Source organism: Gracilinanus agilis, chromosome 3, assembly GCF_016433145.1.
Source record: "Gracilinanus agilis isolate LMUSP501 chromosome 3, AgileGrace, whole genome shotgun sequence".
NCBI lineage: Eukaryota > Metazoa > Chordata > Mammalia > Didelphimorphia > Didelphidae > Gracilinanus > Gracilinanus agilis.
In genome coordinates this window covers 373,060,336-373,073,473 of record NC_058132.1, presented here as the reverse complement: position 1 = coordinate 373,073,473, position 13,138 = coordinate 373,060,336, and the positions used below count along the sequence as shown (strand labels likewise).

The window sequence follows — 13,138 nt, the reverse complement described above, 5'->3', positions numbered from 1 at the left end:
GGCACATGGAGAGGGGGAGAGGAACAGCTCTGACCAGAGTTCCTCTGGCTTACTAGTAATGGGATTACAGTTGTACCTAAGAGAGGGCTTTGCATGCCCCTATTGGCACCCATGCTATAGGTTCGCAATTATAGGTCTAGTGCAGTGATTCCCAAAGTGGGCACTACTACCCCCTGGTGGGTGCTGCAGAGATCCAGAGAAGCGGTGATGGACACATTTTTTTTTTTTTGTATTACATTCTATTCTATGTTCAATAAATAGTTTCATAATTTCCAAAGTAGTATTTTTTCTGGAAAGGGGGCGGTAGGCCAAAAATGTCTGGGAACCACTGGTCTAGTAGCTCCCTTTTATCCCTAGGGTAACTCCTTTGTTTGATATTTAAAGTCTGCTACAACCTAGCTTTAGCCTACCTTTCCAGATTTCACATTATACCCTCTCATAAAATGTTCCAGTTAAAAATGCCTTTAGGAAAAAAAAAGGGGCCTACTATCCTACTACTTTGCTGTTCTGTCTCCTCTCTTCTTGACTCTACAAAAGCTACTCCCCTATTTCTAAAATGTTCTCCCTCTTTACTTCTGCCTCTTGGAATTCCTAACTTCCTTCAGAGTTCACCTAGGTATTATTTATAGGAGGCCTTCCCCAATCTCATTTGTTAACCCAGCATTACTTTACATATACTTTGTTCTAACTTATTCCTGTATGTTTTATATCCTACTCATTAAAAATAAAATCCATTAGTCTGATAAATTAGTTTTTATTGTGGGTTTGTTTTTTTTTTGTTTTGGTTTTTGATCCCTGGCATCTAGCAGTGATTTGTACCTCTTAAACTCAACAAATGCTTCTTGAATTGAATGAACTTCTTATCTGACACTGGTTTTTCCTTTTATGGTATGCAACCACTAACTAAAAGGGCCAGTGGTCAAATTTCTCTTTAGTGGAGACTGACTATTCAATGCTCAGAATCTCTTCAGGTAAGATCTGAAGAGAAAAGAAATCCAGTTCTGTCACTCCAATCTTTCTTCAGGTTTCTGAAGGGAAAGAAAGACTATGGGAAGAAGTTGACATCTAGAAGAGCTAGAAACTTCTATCATGTCCCTATCCCCAGCTCGCTACAGTAGACACTTTCAAGGAATTTTCCTTTGGGTGAGATCTGGGACTCTCTTTGAGTTACCTCACTTCCAACATAACTCAATTAACAGTGGAGTGTCTGCCATCTAGTCTCATATGTATGCTTTCTCTGATTTTTTTTTCCCTATCAACTTGGACAAATGGATTTATTCTCATTCATTGCAAAACTGATTCCTGAAGAGAAAGGGGTCAAGCTTTGAATATATAGCTAGGAACTCCCTTTTCCCATTAAGAATAGTAATCAAAAGTATAGTTTGAACCTAAAAATTACTTTCCCTAGACTAATTATTTAAGAAAGCAGATAATTAGAATACTAGCCCAGGACTCTTCTCTCTCTAAGGAAAGAAAAGTGTCTATCTTTAGTACCAATCTTCTGCTTCCCTTCATGGCAGAAATCAGTCTCCTTTAAGAGTAAGGGAAGGAAACTGGGAAGGAATCTATTCTTACCCCACTGCCAGTCACATCTAGATAGACTTCTGTGTGCACACATAACCTACATGGACAAAACCAAAACAGAATCCATATAAACCCCCTTACATAAACAAATGTGCTCACTGACCCCTTTGACTACTCAAACTTTTGTTTTGTTCTACCACTGTTTACAATATTAGTTTTCTTAAGCATTTTTGTAAAACTTTCTAAAATCTCAAGTTTTTCATGAACTTATAAGCTCCTTGTGGGCAAATAATTTCATTTTAAATTCCCTAAGAACATGGTACCTCATACATATACACATGAACACCATATTTATTGAAACTAACTGAAAGGTAGGGGGGATAAAGGGGAAAGTAAGAGCATGAATCATGTAACCATGTTAACTTTTCTAAAAAATAAAAATTATTAAAAAAAAAAAGAAACTAACCGAAAGGAGGTAATGATTTGCTATCAATTTCATCCTGCTCAAAATCATGTGGCTCCAGCTACTGTACAATGTAAATAGTTCATGTTTACTTTTAAAATATAAATTGTATTTTCCCCAAAATAAATCCAAATAAGACATTAGAATAGTCTTTAATCAGTTTCATTTTTTTTCAGTGACCTTTATTATGGTATAAATGAATTTGGTAGACAATTTTATCTCTATTTGATCTCACATATCGTCCACTGATTTACGACTGCAAAAAAAAAAAATCACATATTGGGATACTTGCCTTATAAAGTCCAATTTCTTAGTGAATTTAGCCTGTATTCAATTATATTTTATTTTTATTTTTTCTATTCAAAATGTAGGTGTTAAAAAGCATTTCTAAACTTCCCAGTATGCGCAAGGTACATAACAAAGAAAATATGGAAAAAAATGGAAAGAGTCCTTGCATTCAAGAAGTTTATAATATGTGGGGAGACTATACTTCTAGAAGTAATATTTACAGAATATAAAAAGAATAAGTACAAAATAAATACAAAATAGTTAAATAGAGAGTAGTCAGCAAGGAAGGACAGAGTGGGGTAGTCAGGAAAGGCTTATGTAAAAGGTGGTATGTACATGATCTGCTTCCTGAAAGAAAAGACTTTTATGTTACAGAGGTAATAAAGGATTAATTTGAGGCATAGAGAATCACTAATGCCAATGAATAGAGCTCAAAGGTGGTGTTTTATATACATTAGGAGAGAGAATGTCAGTTTGGCTGGATCATGGAGGGCAGGAAAGAGAGTAATGCATAATGAGTCTGGAAAGATAGATCAGGGCTAGTTAATAAAGGACTTTAAAAGTCAAACTTAAAGAGTTTATATATATTCTCCTATAAGCAAAGAGAACTACAAGAATTTATTGAATGGGAAATAGCATATACAGAACTACACTCAAGAAAAAAAACATTGTGTTAGTTGTGTGGAAGATGGATTAGCATGGGGAGACTGGAGATAGAGAGACCAACAGCAATAATCCAGCTGGAAGGAGATGGAATACGGTTTGTGTCAACTCAGAACAGGTCAATTCAGGAGAGATTCTGAGGGTAAAAATAAGATATATCAACTGACAATGTAGACTATTCGCTTAATTGGAAAAGCAAGGGCTTTCTACTTCACTGCTTCATTATTTTTCTTGCTTGTTTTTTATCCTGAAAAGCATTACTAGAAAGATGGATCAGATGGTTAAATAAATCACATTTCTTCATGGGGGTTGGGGACAGAGGGAGAAATGACGTTTATTATTTATAATTTTATTTATATATAATTTATAATGTAATTTTAAATAATCATATTTATAATATTTGTATATTATACTGGGAAATCTAAAAATATATATTACATATTAGCATTCCTATTAATGGTGATTGCCCAGCAATACCACTACTAGGTTTGTATCTCAAAGAGATCAAAGATAGGGGAAAAGGACCTGCTTGTATAAAGATATTTACAACAGCTCTTTTTATGATGGCAAAGAATTGAAAACTGAAGTGCCAGGGGCCATCAAAACCCACCCTGTCTGATATGGTCACAGGGGGGACCTCAAGGAAGTGCATGGCAGCCTCAGGAAGGATGGAAACCCCTTACTCTGATACCCCTTGTGTGACTCTTCTCTTACTAACTCTCTTTATTATTGGAATTATTGTGATCAATATCCCTACTCAGCCCCAGGGAAAATCAGAAGAACAGTAAAGGCTGTTACTAGAACCCTCACAGGACCCCTACAGACTCTTAGGAAATTCCCACCTTTACATGCAGTAATATAGAAATTCCCCTAGAAGTCACTTCACAACAAACCAGTAAACAGTGAGTTAATGTTAAAGATTTTAAAACCCTAACTTAGATCTCCCATACACAGGTGCCTGCAAAAACAGGTCAGAACAGTCTCCACGTTTCCCTGATCCCTGATTCAGTACAGTATGTTAGCATAAAAGAACAATGAATGATAAATGGAGACATTGTCTCCTGTACTTTCCCACCACTATAGCCCAAGAGATATGTCAAACACATCTTGAAAAATATGGAAAGTTACTGGAGAATGAAAAGTATGACTTAATACATTTTCTCCAAGAAAAGATGCATGATGAGAATGGATGAGAATGGATTTCCATGCCAACATTATGTGTGATCTCAAAGTATATAAGAAAGTGTATAAAAATAAACCTTACTCAAGGCAGGGCAGAACAGTATTTATGATGTCTCCCTGGCTGAAACTCAGACTGTCTCTCATTTGTCTTAATCATCCACATCTTCCCACCTCCTCAAGACCTTGGACCTGTGGGAGATTTACTCCTGCACTGAAGGGATGTCTATCAAGTGGGGAATGGCTAAACAAGCTATGGTAAATTATTGTAATGGAATACTATTACACTATAAAAAATGATGAACAGGACAATCATAAAAAAACAATCCTGGAAAGACTTATATAAAGTGATATAAAGTATGAAGAATCAGGAGAAAGTTGTACACAGTGACAGAGATAATATACTATGATCTACTATGAATAAAAACTATTATCAGCAATGCAAGGATCCACAACTCCAAGAGAATTGTGACAAAAAAGCCTAACCAGTCCCATAGAAGGAACTGATGCGAATCTGAATGCAGATTGAAGGAGGGAAAGAATACGAATCATGTAACCGTGGAAAATTTTTCTTAATTAATCAATAATTAATAAATTTTTTTAAAAGAAGGGAAGGAGAGAACATGAATGGAAAAATGTCAGAAAACAATTATTAAAAATTATATTGACATGCAATCTGGAGGAAAATATTTTTTAAAAACCGACAGTGATCTATTTAAATTAGAACAGAATATTGAAAGTGGAAAGGGCCTTAGAGAACCCTGTCCATCCATTTTATACAAATAAAAGAAAGAGACCACGAAGGTTAAATGGCCTGCTATAAATTACAAGTATTCCTCAGTATTTCAAGAATTCAAACATAGGTACTCTTGTATTTACAAGATTGGGTTCAAAAATGCCTATGTAGCAGTTCATCTGTTAGAGATGACTAACCTTATTCTTTTCTTATAATATAGACATAATATCCCTGAGGATCAAATCCCATCTCTGATATTAACTTATCTGAGCAAATGTGGACAAGTCACATCTTTTATGGCCTTCAGTTTCTTCAGCTATAAAATGAGAGGGTTGGACAAGATTTTTCTGAGGTTCCTTTGAGCTCTATAACTATGATCCCATGATTGTCAAGACCTCAGCATCTCCACGAAAAAACGTGTCTATGGTATTCTTGCCTATATCACTACAAGTGGGAGTAACATTTAAATGACAGCTGGCCTCAAACATAGAAATCAGTACAAAAAAAACCCTTATGCTTCAATGAAAAAGGAAATTCAGTAGAACTATGTTTTACAACTAATATTAAACAAATTAAAAAATAAAGCCAAAATATGGTATAGTATCATTTTAATTAGGTGAAATATTATTAGCCCTTTTGTTCTCTCATATCTTAATTACTCCCCCAAACTTTTATTTGCAGGTTTTCATTACAATTTAGATTACTTATAGGTTTCTTACGGATATTAAGTGGAAAAAATGTTTTGCTTTTTGGAAAAATTGAGCCTGTTAATGTGGAAAATAAATTTATTAGAGCAATATAATACTATAACTTGGGTTAAACCCACCCTATAACTAAAGTAATCTTGACCACCACTCTTAATAATAGTTTGAGTAGAAAATACCACTTATTAAGTTAAAAGTTTTCCTTTTAGTCTGTTTGACCAAATCTCTGTATTTGATAAATAGAGTAGATAGCCTTAAATTTAGGAAGCAGAACTTTAAAGATCATGATTTAAGTTTTACCAGTTAAAAGTTGATATTCATTATTTTTTTGCCTTCTCCCACTTCAAGTTATTTGACTTTCTATTCATGCCTTTTCAAACCTTTTTATCTTTAAATTTTCTCCTCAAAGAAAAAATTAGTAGAATTCCATTCTCTCTTCTTCCTGAATCACTAATTAACAAGCCCTTATTAGTTTCATTACCTGTAAGAAAGTTAAGAAAAAAGCAGCATAGGCCACTATTAACTTGACAGATAAGTGATGGACTCAAGATAGAGACCTATTTTTGGATGTGGCCAATGTAGGATTTTGTATTGTTTGATTATGCTTATTTGCTACAAATTCCACCCCCTAATGGGTAAGAAAAAGAGAAAAGAAATTCTTGTTCTTTTGAAAAAATAAAATAAATAAGCAGACACACAGACAACCATAGGTACAATTAGACACACCTGTACCTCAATATCGTATATTTTCAATTCTAACTTAGAAACACCCGCTCCCTAAACCAGGGGCTATTAGCCTAAGAACTTGTTTCCTGGAAAACATTTTGATTAGTTACTTCAATATAACTGGTTTCCTTAGGAATGCTATGTACCCGATTTTATGCATTTTAAAACTTTATTTGGAGAAGGAAGTCCGCGCAGGCTTCACCAAACTGCCAAAGGGGTTCATGACCCAAAAAAGGTTAAGAATCCTTGCCCTAACTAACCCCACAGAACCCCCTCCACACTCCAGCCTCCGCTCAGGCGATGATGCAGACCTGCAAGTTCCGAGACAAGCAACCCAGGCTGCAAGTTGTCCGCTCCCCAGGGAAAATGATGTATGGGTCTCCCCCCAAAACGGCACATCTGTGTGTTTTCCTGAGAACATTGGTGTAGAAGCCACAGCCAGAGGACGGAGCGGGGCGCGGAATGTGTAGAAACACCCCAGTCCAACCTCATGCTCCCCAGCAAAAGGGAAAAGGACCCTCCCCCCCCCACACACACACACCACCACGTACAACTCCCCCACCCCTGTAGGAGGAGGAGGTGGCCCCTGTCTGCTCACCTTGTTGGGCTCCGGTGTCTTCAAGCAGCAGCAGAAGTACCAGGAGGATAAAGAGAGGAGTGGAAAAAGAAGAGGAGGAGGAGTGAGAGGGGGAGATGAAGAAGGCTGCCGCCCGGGCCGGGACCCGGACCGAGAACCGGACCAGGGGAAGAGACGACAACAAGCTGCGCTGGATTCTCACCAACCCCCGGCTCTCCATCCCGGCCTGCAATCCGCATGCATAGTGTGGGCAGCGGCACGGAGCTGGCCGAGCCCCGGGACCAGCAGCGGCCGCAGGGGCTAGGGTTAGGGGGGGACTGGAGTGATGGAGAGCGCGCGGCCCTCCCGCGCCCCGGCTCCCTCCTCCTCCTTTCCCTCCCCTGCTTCTTTCTCTTCTTCCTCCTCCTCCTCCTCCTCTTTTCCTGGCCCTTCCTTCCCGCCCCGAAGCTAACGGCGCAGCAGCCGGGGGCGAGGGGGCGCCCCAAGCCCGGCACTCAGCCCTGGCTCCCCGAAGGGAAGGGGAGGGAAAAGAGAGCGCGAGAGCCTGGGCCCACCCCTTGCCCCGCCCCTCGGCTCTCTTTTCTCCAATCGAATCTCGCTCTTTCTCCCACCCGACCCCGTGAGCCCGCCCTTCTCTCCCCGCCTTCCCGAGGCTCTTGCGCCCAAGATTCTCTTTCTCCAATCATGGTCTTCCTCTGGCCTCCTCTCTCCTCTCTTTCCTCCCACCACGTTCTGCCCCGTCTACCCCCTCCAAGTTACCCCCTCCCGCATCCACCCCCACCCCCTCTTCTCCTTGGTCCTCGTACTGCAGTTTGCGCGGGTCGTGGTGCTGGTGGCCTAGGCTCGTGCAGATGCCGCGGTGGTCGCTCGCTGTCCCTCCCTGCACGTTCGTTTACTCAGGCTCTGGGCGGTGACTTCCGAGATTTCGCCAGCGCCTTTCCTTCTTACTTCTGCTTCGTGCATCCGGGGGCAAACGGGGGAGATGGGAAACCTGGATGAACTCTGCTGCATCTCTTGGTTAGAAACCTGCATTTTAAGGAAGAAAAACGGAGCTTTCCCCGCTAACTTTAATTTTTTTTTTTTTTTTTTTTTTTTTTTTTTACTTCAGGGGCACAGCTTATTTTATGAAAACGAAAACATCGGTTTACAGCAGTTCTGAGTTACAACCATAGACGAGAACTGAACCTGTTATTTCGTTAGTCTTTTAAAATTCAATTGTATTTTTTTTCAAGTAACTAGCATTCATTTTCTCTCCCTCCCACCTTACCTCACCCCTAGGGGTTGGGGGGGGGCGAGAAAAAGAAAAAAGCTTTCTAAGAAATATGCATGGAAAAACAAATTCCCTCATTGATCATGTTCAGAAAGTATGTCTCTACATATTTAGTCTATCGTTTCTTAGTCAGGAGACACATAGTATTCTTCATCAGTCAACTGAGAACTCCAGGGTGAGAAAACACCTTTCTCTTGGCACTCTGACATTTAAGTGTCTTGCCTAGGTCACAAAAAATGTACCAGAGGAAAGGTTTGAACCCAGGTCTTCCTGCCTCTTGCAAACATAGAAGGCAAATTAAATTTAATGGATAAATATTAGGCACCTAGTATGAAGTCATTCCTTGATTAGTTCGCGGATTGTATAAAAAGTTGTAAGACTTGATGTATGTAGCCTTTGCCCTCCAGATTCTTAGAAGCTTGAATAAAAGAACCTTTGAATAGAAAGGGATGTAATATACCTAACAAATGATCTTCCAGCCTACATTTATATGCCTCCCTTTATGGGGAGCTCCCCATCTTATGAGGTACTTTCTACTGTTGAACAGCTGGAATTAATAGGGACTCTCCTTATATTGAGCTAATATATCCTTCACTGCAATTTCTATCTACCCATTGTACTATCAAATAGGCATCAGAAGCTGACATGATTTTATCAGTAAAAATGACATTAAAGGTGAGACATTACCTCCTACTGGTGACCCTAGATACCTAAGGACCCTGAGACCTTTCCATCTAACTTGAAGCAGAAACTTTCCATGTGTTGTTTCCCGTGATAATTTGAGTTCCTCCAGAGCAAAGAGTGTCTTACTTTTCTATTTGTATGCCCAGGAATTAATATAGTGCTTTGCTCATGGCAAAATTCCTAATAAAGTTTATTCATTTATTTACTCATTCATTCATTCAGCATTTATTTATTTATCTTCCTTTCCCTTCCCTAACATGTGTGGTATGAGTCCAGTATTTATTAAGTGCCTCCTATATGCCCTGCTTTGTGTATAAAATACAGAGAAAGGCAAAATATAGTCCCTACTCTCAAGGAGCTACTTCATAGTCTAACATGAAAGACAACATACAAATCACTATGTTTATATGAGAATACAATGGAGATAACTCAACAGAGAGAAGGCACTAGCACTGAGGTGATCAGGAAAGGTTTTTTTGTGTAAGGTGGGTTTTTTAACTGATACTTGAAGGAGGCTAGGGAAGCCAGGAGGCTGAAATGAGGAGGGAGAGAATTCCAGGCTAGGGGAACAGGCAGAAGGGTCAGAAGATAAGAGTGTCATATTCAAGAACATCAAGAAAGACAATATTGTTAAATTGCAGAGTACACACAGAGAGGAGTAAATTGTAAGAGGACTACAAGGCATTGGGGAGGGCAAATTATGTTGGGCTTTAAAAGCCAAGAGAGTTTTATATTTGATCCAAGCAATGAGGGGAGTCAATGGTCTTTGTTGAATATGGGAGAAATATGGGGTGAGTTCTTTAGTCCTTATCCAAGGCTTTTTCTATATGTTGTGCTTCCGTGGTATGCCTTACTTCAAAATAGGGAAATATTACTCCTAGTTAGAGGATTTATAAATTATAAATTCCTCATTTTTTTGTTGTCTCCTAACACCAAGCACAATGTATTGCAGCAAATATTTGATTGGAACCAGTGAACAAACGACTACTTTATGGAAGAGGAGTTTGAGATGAAGTCACCATTTTGTTAGTACAATACCAAAAGAAGAGATAGAATAAATTCAAAGGGGTCAGGAGTTGTCACAGTAGTGGCAATAGAAGCTAATGCAATGGCATTGTCAATGCTATATCAATGGCAACTGGTGATCTTTCATCATGTTCTTGGTCTCTGGGACATTACCTCCTTAACCTTTGGCTCTCCATCCCCTCTGTGCTAGCAGTGGAAGAATCATGGGGTTGTTGTTCTGTTTTTGTTTTTGTTTTTTGAAACAGGGAAGGGTTGCTAGGACAGGTCTCCCTATCTCAAGTAAGCTGGAAGTCACTCATGTCCCAACCCCACTACCAAGCAGCTTAGGAGGCTCACTATATCTATTAATGAGTATAAGATGTTCAATTAATCAGTTTTAACCCAGCTGAAGCTCAGAACTTCTGAGGTCAAGTGATGCTTCCCTAGGAACAGGGATCACACAAATCAGCCCTGGGTGAGATCATAAACTTAAGAGCTATAAGGGACCCTACTAATAGGCAAGAACTTCATTTTTGCAGACAAAGAGAGCCCAGAGAAATCAAAAGACTTTCCTGGGATCACAAACCTACTAAGCAGCAGAACCCAGATGTGAACCAAGATCCTCTGATTTCTCATCCAGCATTTATCCTGCAACACCATACTGTTTCTCCTCTCTCTTCTTTCTGCACCTGCTGTTGAAGCCCTCAGCTTTATTCAAGATATTCTTCTCTGCTTTGATCAAACTTAGTTATGCTTTCTCCCTGTCTTCCTCATTTCTTTGCCCCTTCATCTACCTTATGGTACTTACTCAAGGCAAAATAATCATATTTCTCTTTCAGAGAAAGTAACAGCATTTGGAGGTTTCAACTGCTGGACCAAAAATTGCTATGTACTGCTTATCTTCCTGGAGACAGCAAGTCTTTGGGCATTGTTACCTCATGGGCTCATTGCAAAAGTATGTCTCTCCCAGATAGCTAGGGCCATGTCAGAGCTATTAGACCTAATTATAATGGGCCCCAGGGTAAGGGTGGAGTGAATCTCTAGTTTAAATAGATCTGTGCAGTACAAAGGACCCCTGGGAAGCCCAAGCAATTGCAAACTCAGTAAGGATGACTTCCCCAAAGCCTGCCTTAGTCTATATTCAAATTCCCAGAGAAGCCTTAAGGGACTAAAAAGAACATGAGCTCTAGGGGCAGGATCCCTTGGGAACATATTAAACTGTATGGCTTCTCCATAGCTCAGTAGATCACATGATCATTGGTATGACTTCCTACCCTCTTCCAAACTATAATGCTCATTCATTATATATTCATTGATTAATTAATTAACTAATAGCCCCAATTCCCCCCAACCTTCAAGAGAAGGCTAGAATTCTAGCAAAGAACACAACTTTATGGTAGCAACAAATAAGAAACCTAAAAACAAAAATATGTATTTGATTTGTGTGCTGTGTCATGAGAAACTTTTAAAAAAATATGTAGTGATAATAATAATAACTGGCATTTATATAGTGCTTTAAGGTTTGCAGAGTGCTTTACAAATATCTTGTTTTCCTCACAACAGCCCTAAGATGTAGGGGTTATTATTATCCCCATTTTACATGAGGCAGACAGAGGTTAGTTAGTTGCCTAGGAATACATTTCTGGTAAGTGTGGAAGAGGAGTATATGTCTTAAACTTAGGTCTTCTTGATTCCAAGTCTAATGTTCTATTCATTTTGCCCCTCATTCTGGGGTTCAGTCTCCCAGTTCATATTCACATTTGTGGCTTGAGGTCTTCCCCTTGATTATTACTTTCTGTGTTCTGGGGTAACCCTGAGTTTCTAATACTGTCGCTCCCAAACCCCCATTATTGTGCTTCCTGTTAACAATAAGACTTAATTGACTTTTAGCAAAGGTATTTTGCTAAGATAGTATAGTAAGAATTATTGATACTAAACATTCTCCCCAAAGCCTGGACATACAGGCAATAAGCATTAAATATTTACTAAGTGACAAAAAATGGACTAAATTCTGGGGATAAAAAGAACTTACTTTCTAATGGGGGGAAAGTGAATATAAAAGAGAGGTGAAAAGCTAAGGGGATAGCTGCAGAAAGTGTTGAGTCTAGAGGGAATTGAAAGATTGTTGGCCTCAGCCCTTCTTCAAAATAAAGGCCTAAATGCTAGACGCACTGATGGGAGAAGGAAGATGAGATAACAAAGGGTCATTCCAGGGTGAGAAAACCCTAAATACTATAGGAAATTCTAGATGAAGAAGCACTTGAGGCATGGTAGCAGAGTCTCCTCACAAATACACACAGGTCTACCAAGATCATGAAGGTCCTTGATATGATACCACATGCAGAACAGTTGAAGAAATTGAGAAGAGAAGAATTTGAGTTCAAATTCTGATTCAGCTTACTGTTTGTATGAACTTAGGCAAAAATGAGGGGGACACACAAGTCTACAAGAGCCTTAAAGTACAGTAAAAGTGAGATACAAGATACACAAGATCATGTGTGATGAAGAGATAACAGCTTCTGGTGCTTATGATTCTGGTTCTATGCTGAGTGGAGACCACAAAGAGAGAAGATCCTAGAGTTGCTGAGGTCTGTCAACAACTGTGAATTCCTTTGGGCTGGTGAACCAGGCAACTGATTTCCCTCTCCGTTTCTAGTTTATTATCCTCAGATGGAATATAAACACTCCTTTCCTTCTTCCTTTCCCATGAAGCATAGGTATACATGGTACCTATACCTAAAGTAGAAGGAAGTTTAAGTCTCTTGAACAGATGCTACCCTACAAGAATGCTGGATTCATTTCCTTTTCATGGTAATCTCAATGTAATGTACCCAAATCATAGCAAGTCTCCAAGTCCTGTTAATGAAATAGGCTGTGAACTGAGGGAGTGGAATTCAAATGGAGTAATGACCCATGAATTAGGTTTAGACTTCAGAGTTCAGGGGCAGTTACATGGCACAACGGATAGTGTTGGACCTGGAGTCAGGAAAAACCAAATTTCAAATCTGGTCTCAGATGTGTACTAGTTGTATACTAGGTAAATCACTAACTTCTGTTTACCTCAGTTTCCTTATCTGGGATAATAATAGTGCCTACCTCTTGGGATTGTTGTAAGGATCAAATGAAATATTTTTAAAGCACTTAGCACAGTGTCTGACACATAGTAAGTATTATATAAATGTTAGCTATTTTTCATATTTTTATTTTTGAGCAATATTCTATCATCTCCTAAATAAATTGTGGGCCTAATCAGTAAAGTTCAATATAACTGAATAAAATGACTACTAATGTATGGGTTGGAGAATTGGGAGGCAGGTGC

The 13,138-nt window shown here is 39.1% G+C and overlaps 1 protein-coding gene across 1 annotated transcript in view; it reads right to left on the bottom strand.

Moving 5' to 3' along the window:
* The window catches only part of DCBLD2 (discoidin, CUB and LCCL domain containing 2), a 92,349-nt gene extending 85,072 nt beyond the window's left edge, over positions 1-7,277 (bottom strand). Inside the window, exon 1 of the mRNA XM_044670131.1 lies at positions 6,882-7,277. Within this exon, the coding sequence (XP_044526066.1) occupies positions 6,882-7,080 (199 nt within the window). The 5' untranslated portion in view covers positions 7,081-7,277. The remainder of the gene's footprint in view (positions 1-6,881) is intronic.
* Positions 7,278-13,138: the final 5,861 nt, after the last annotated feature.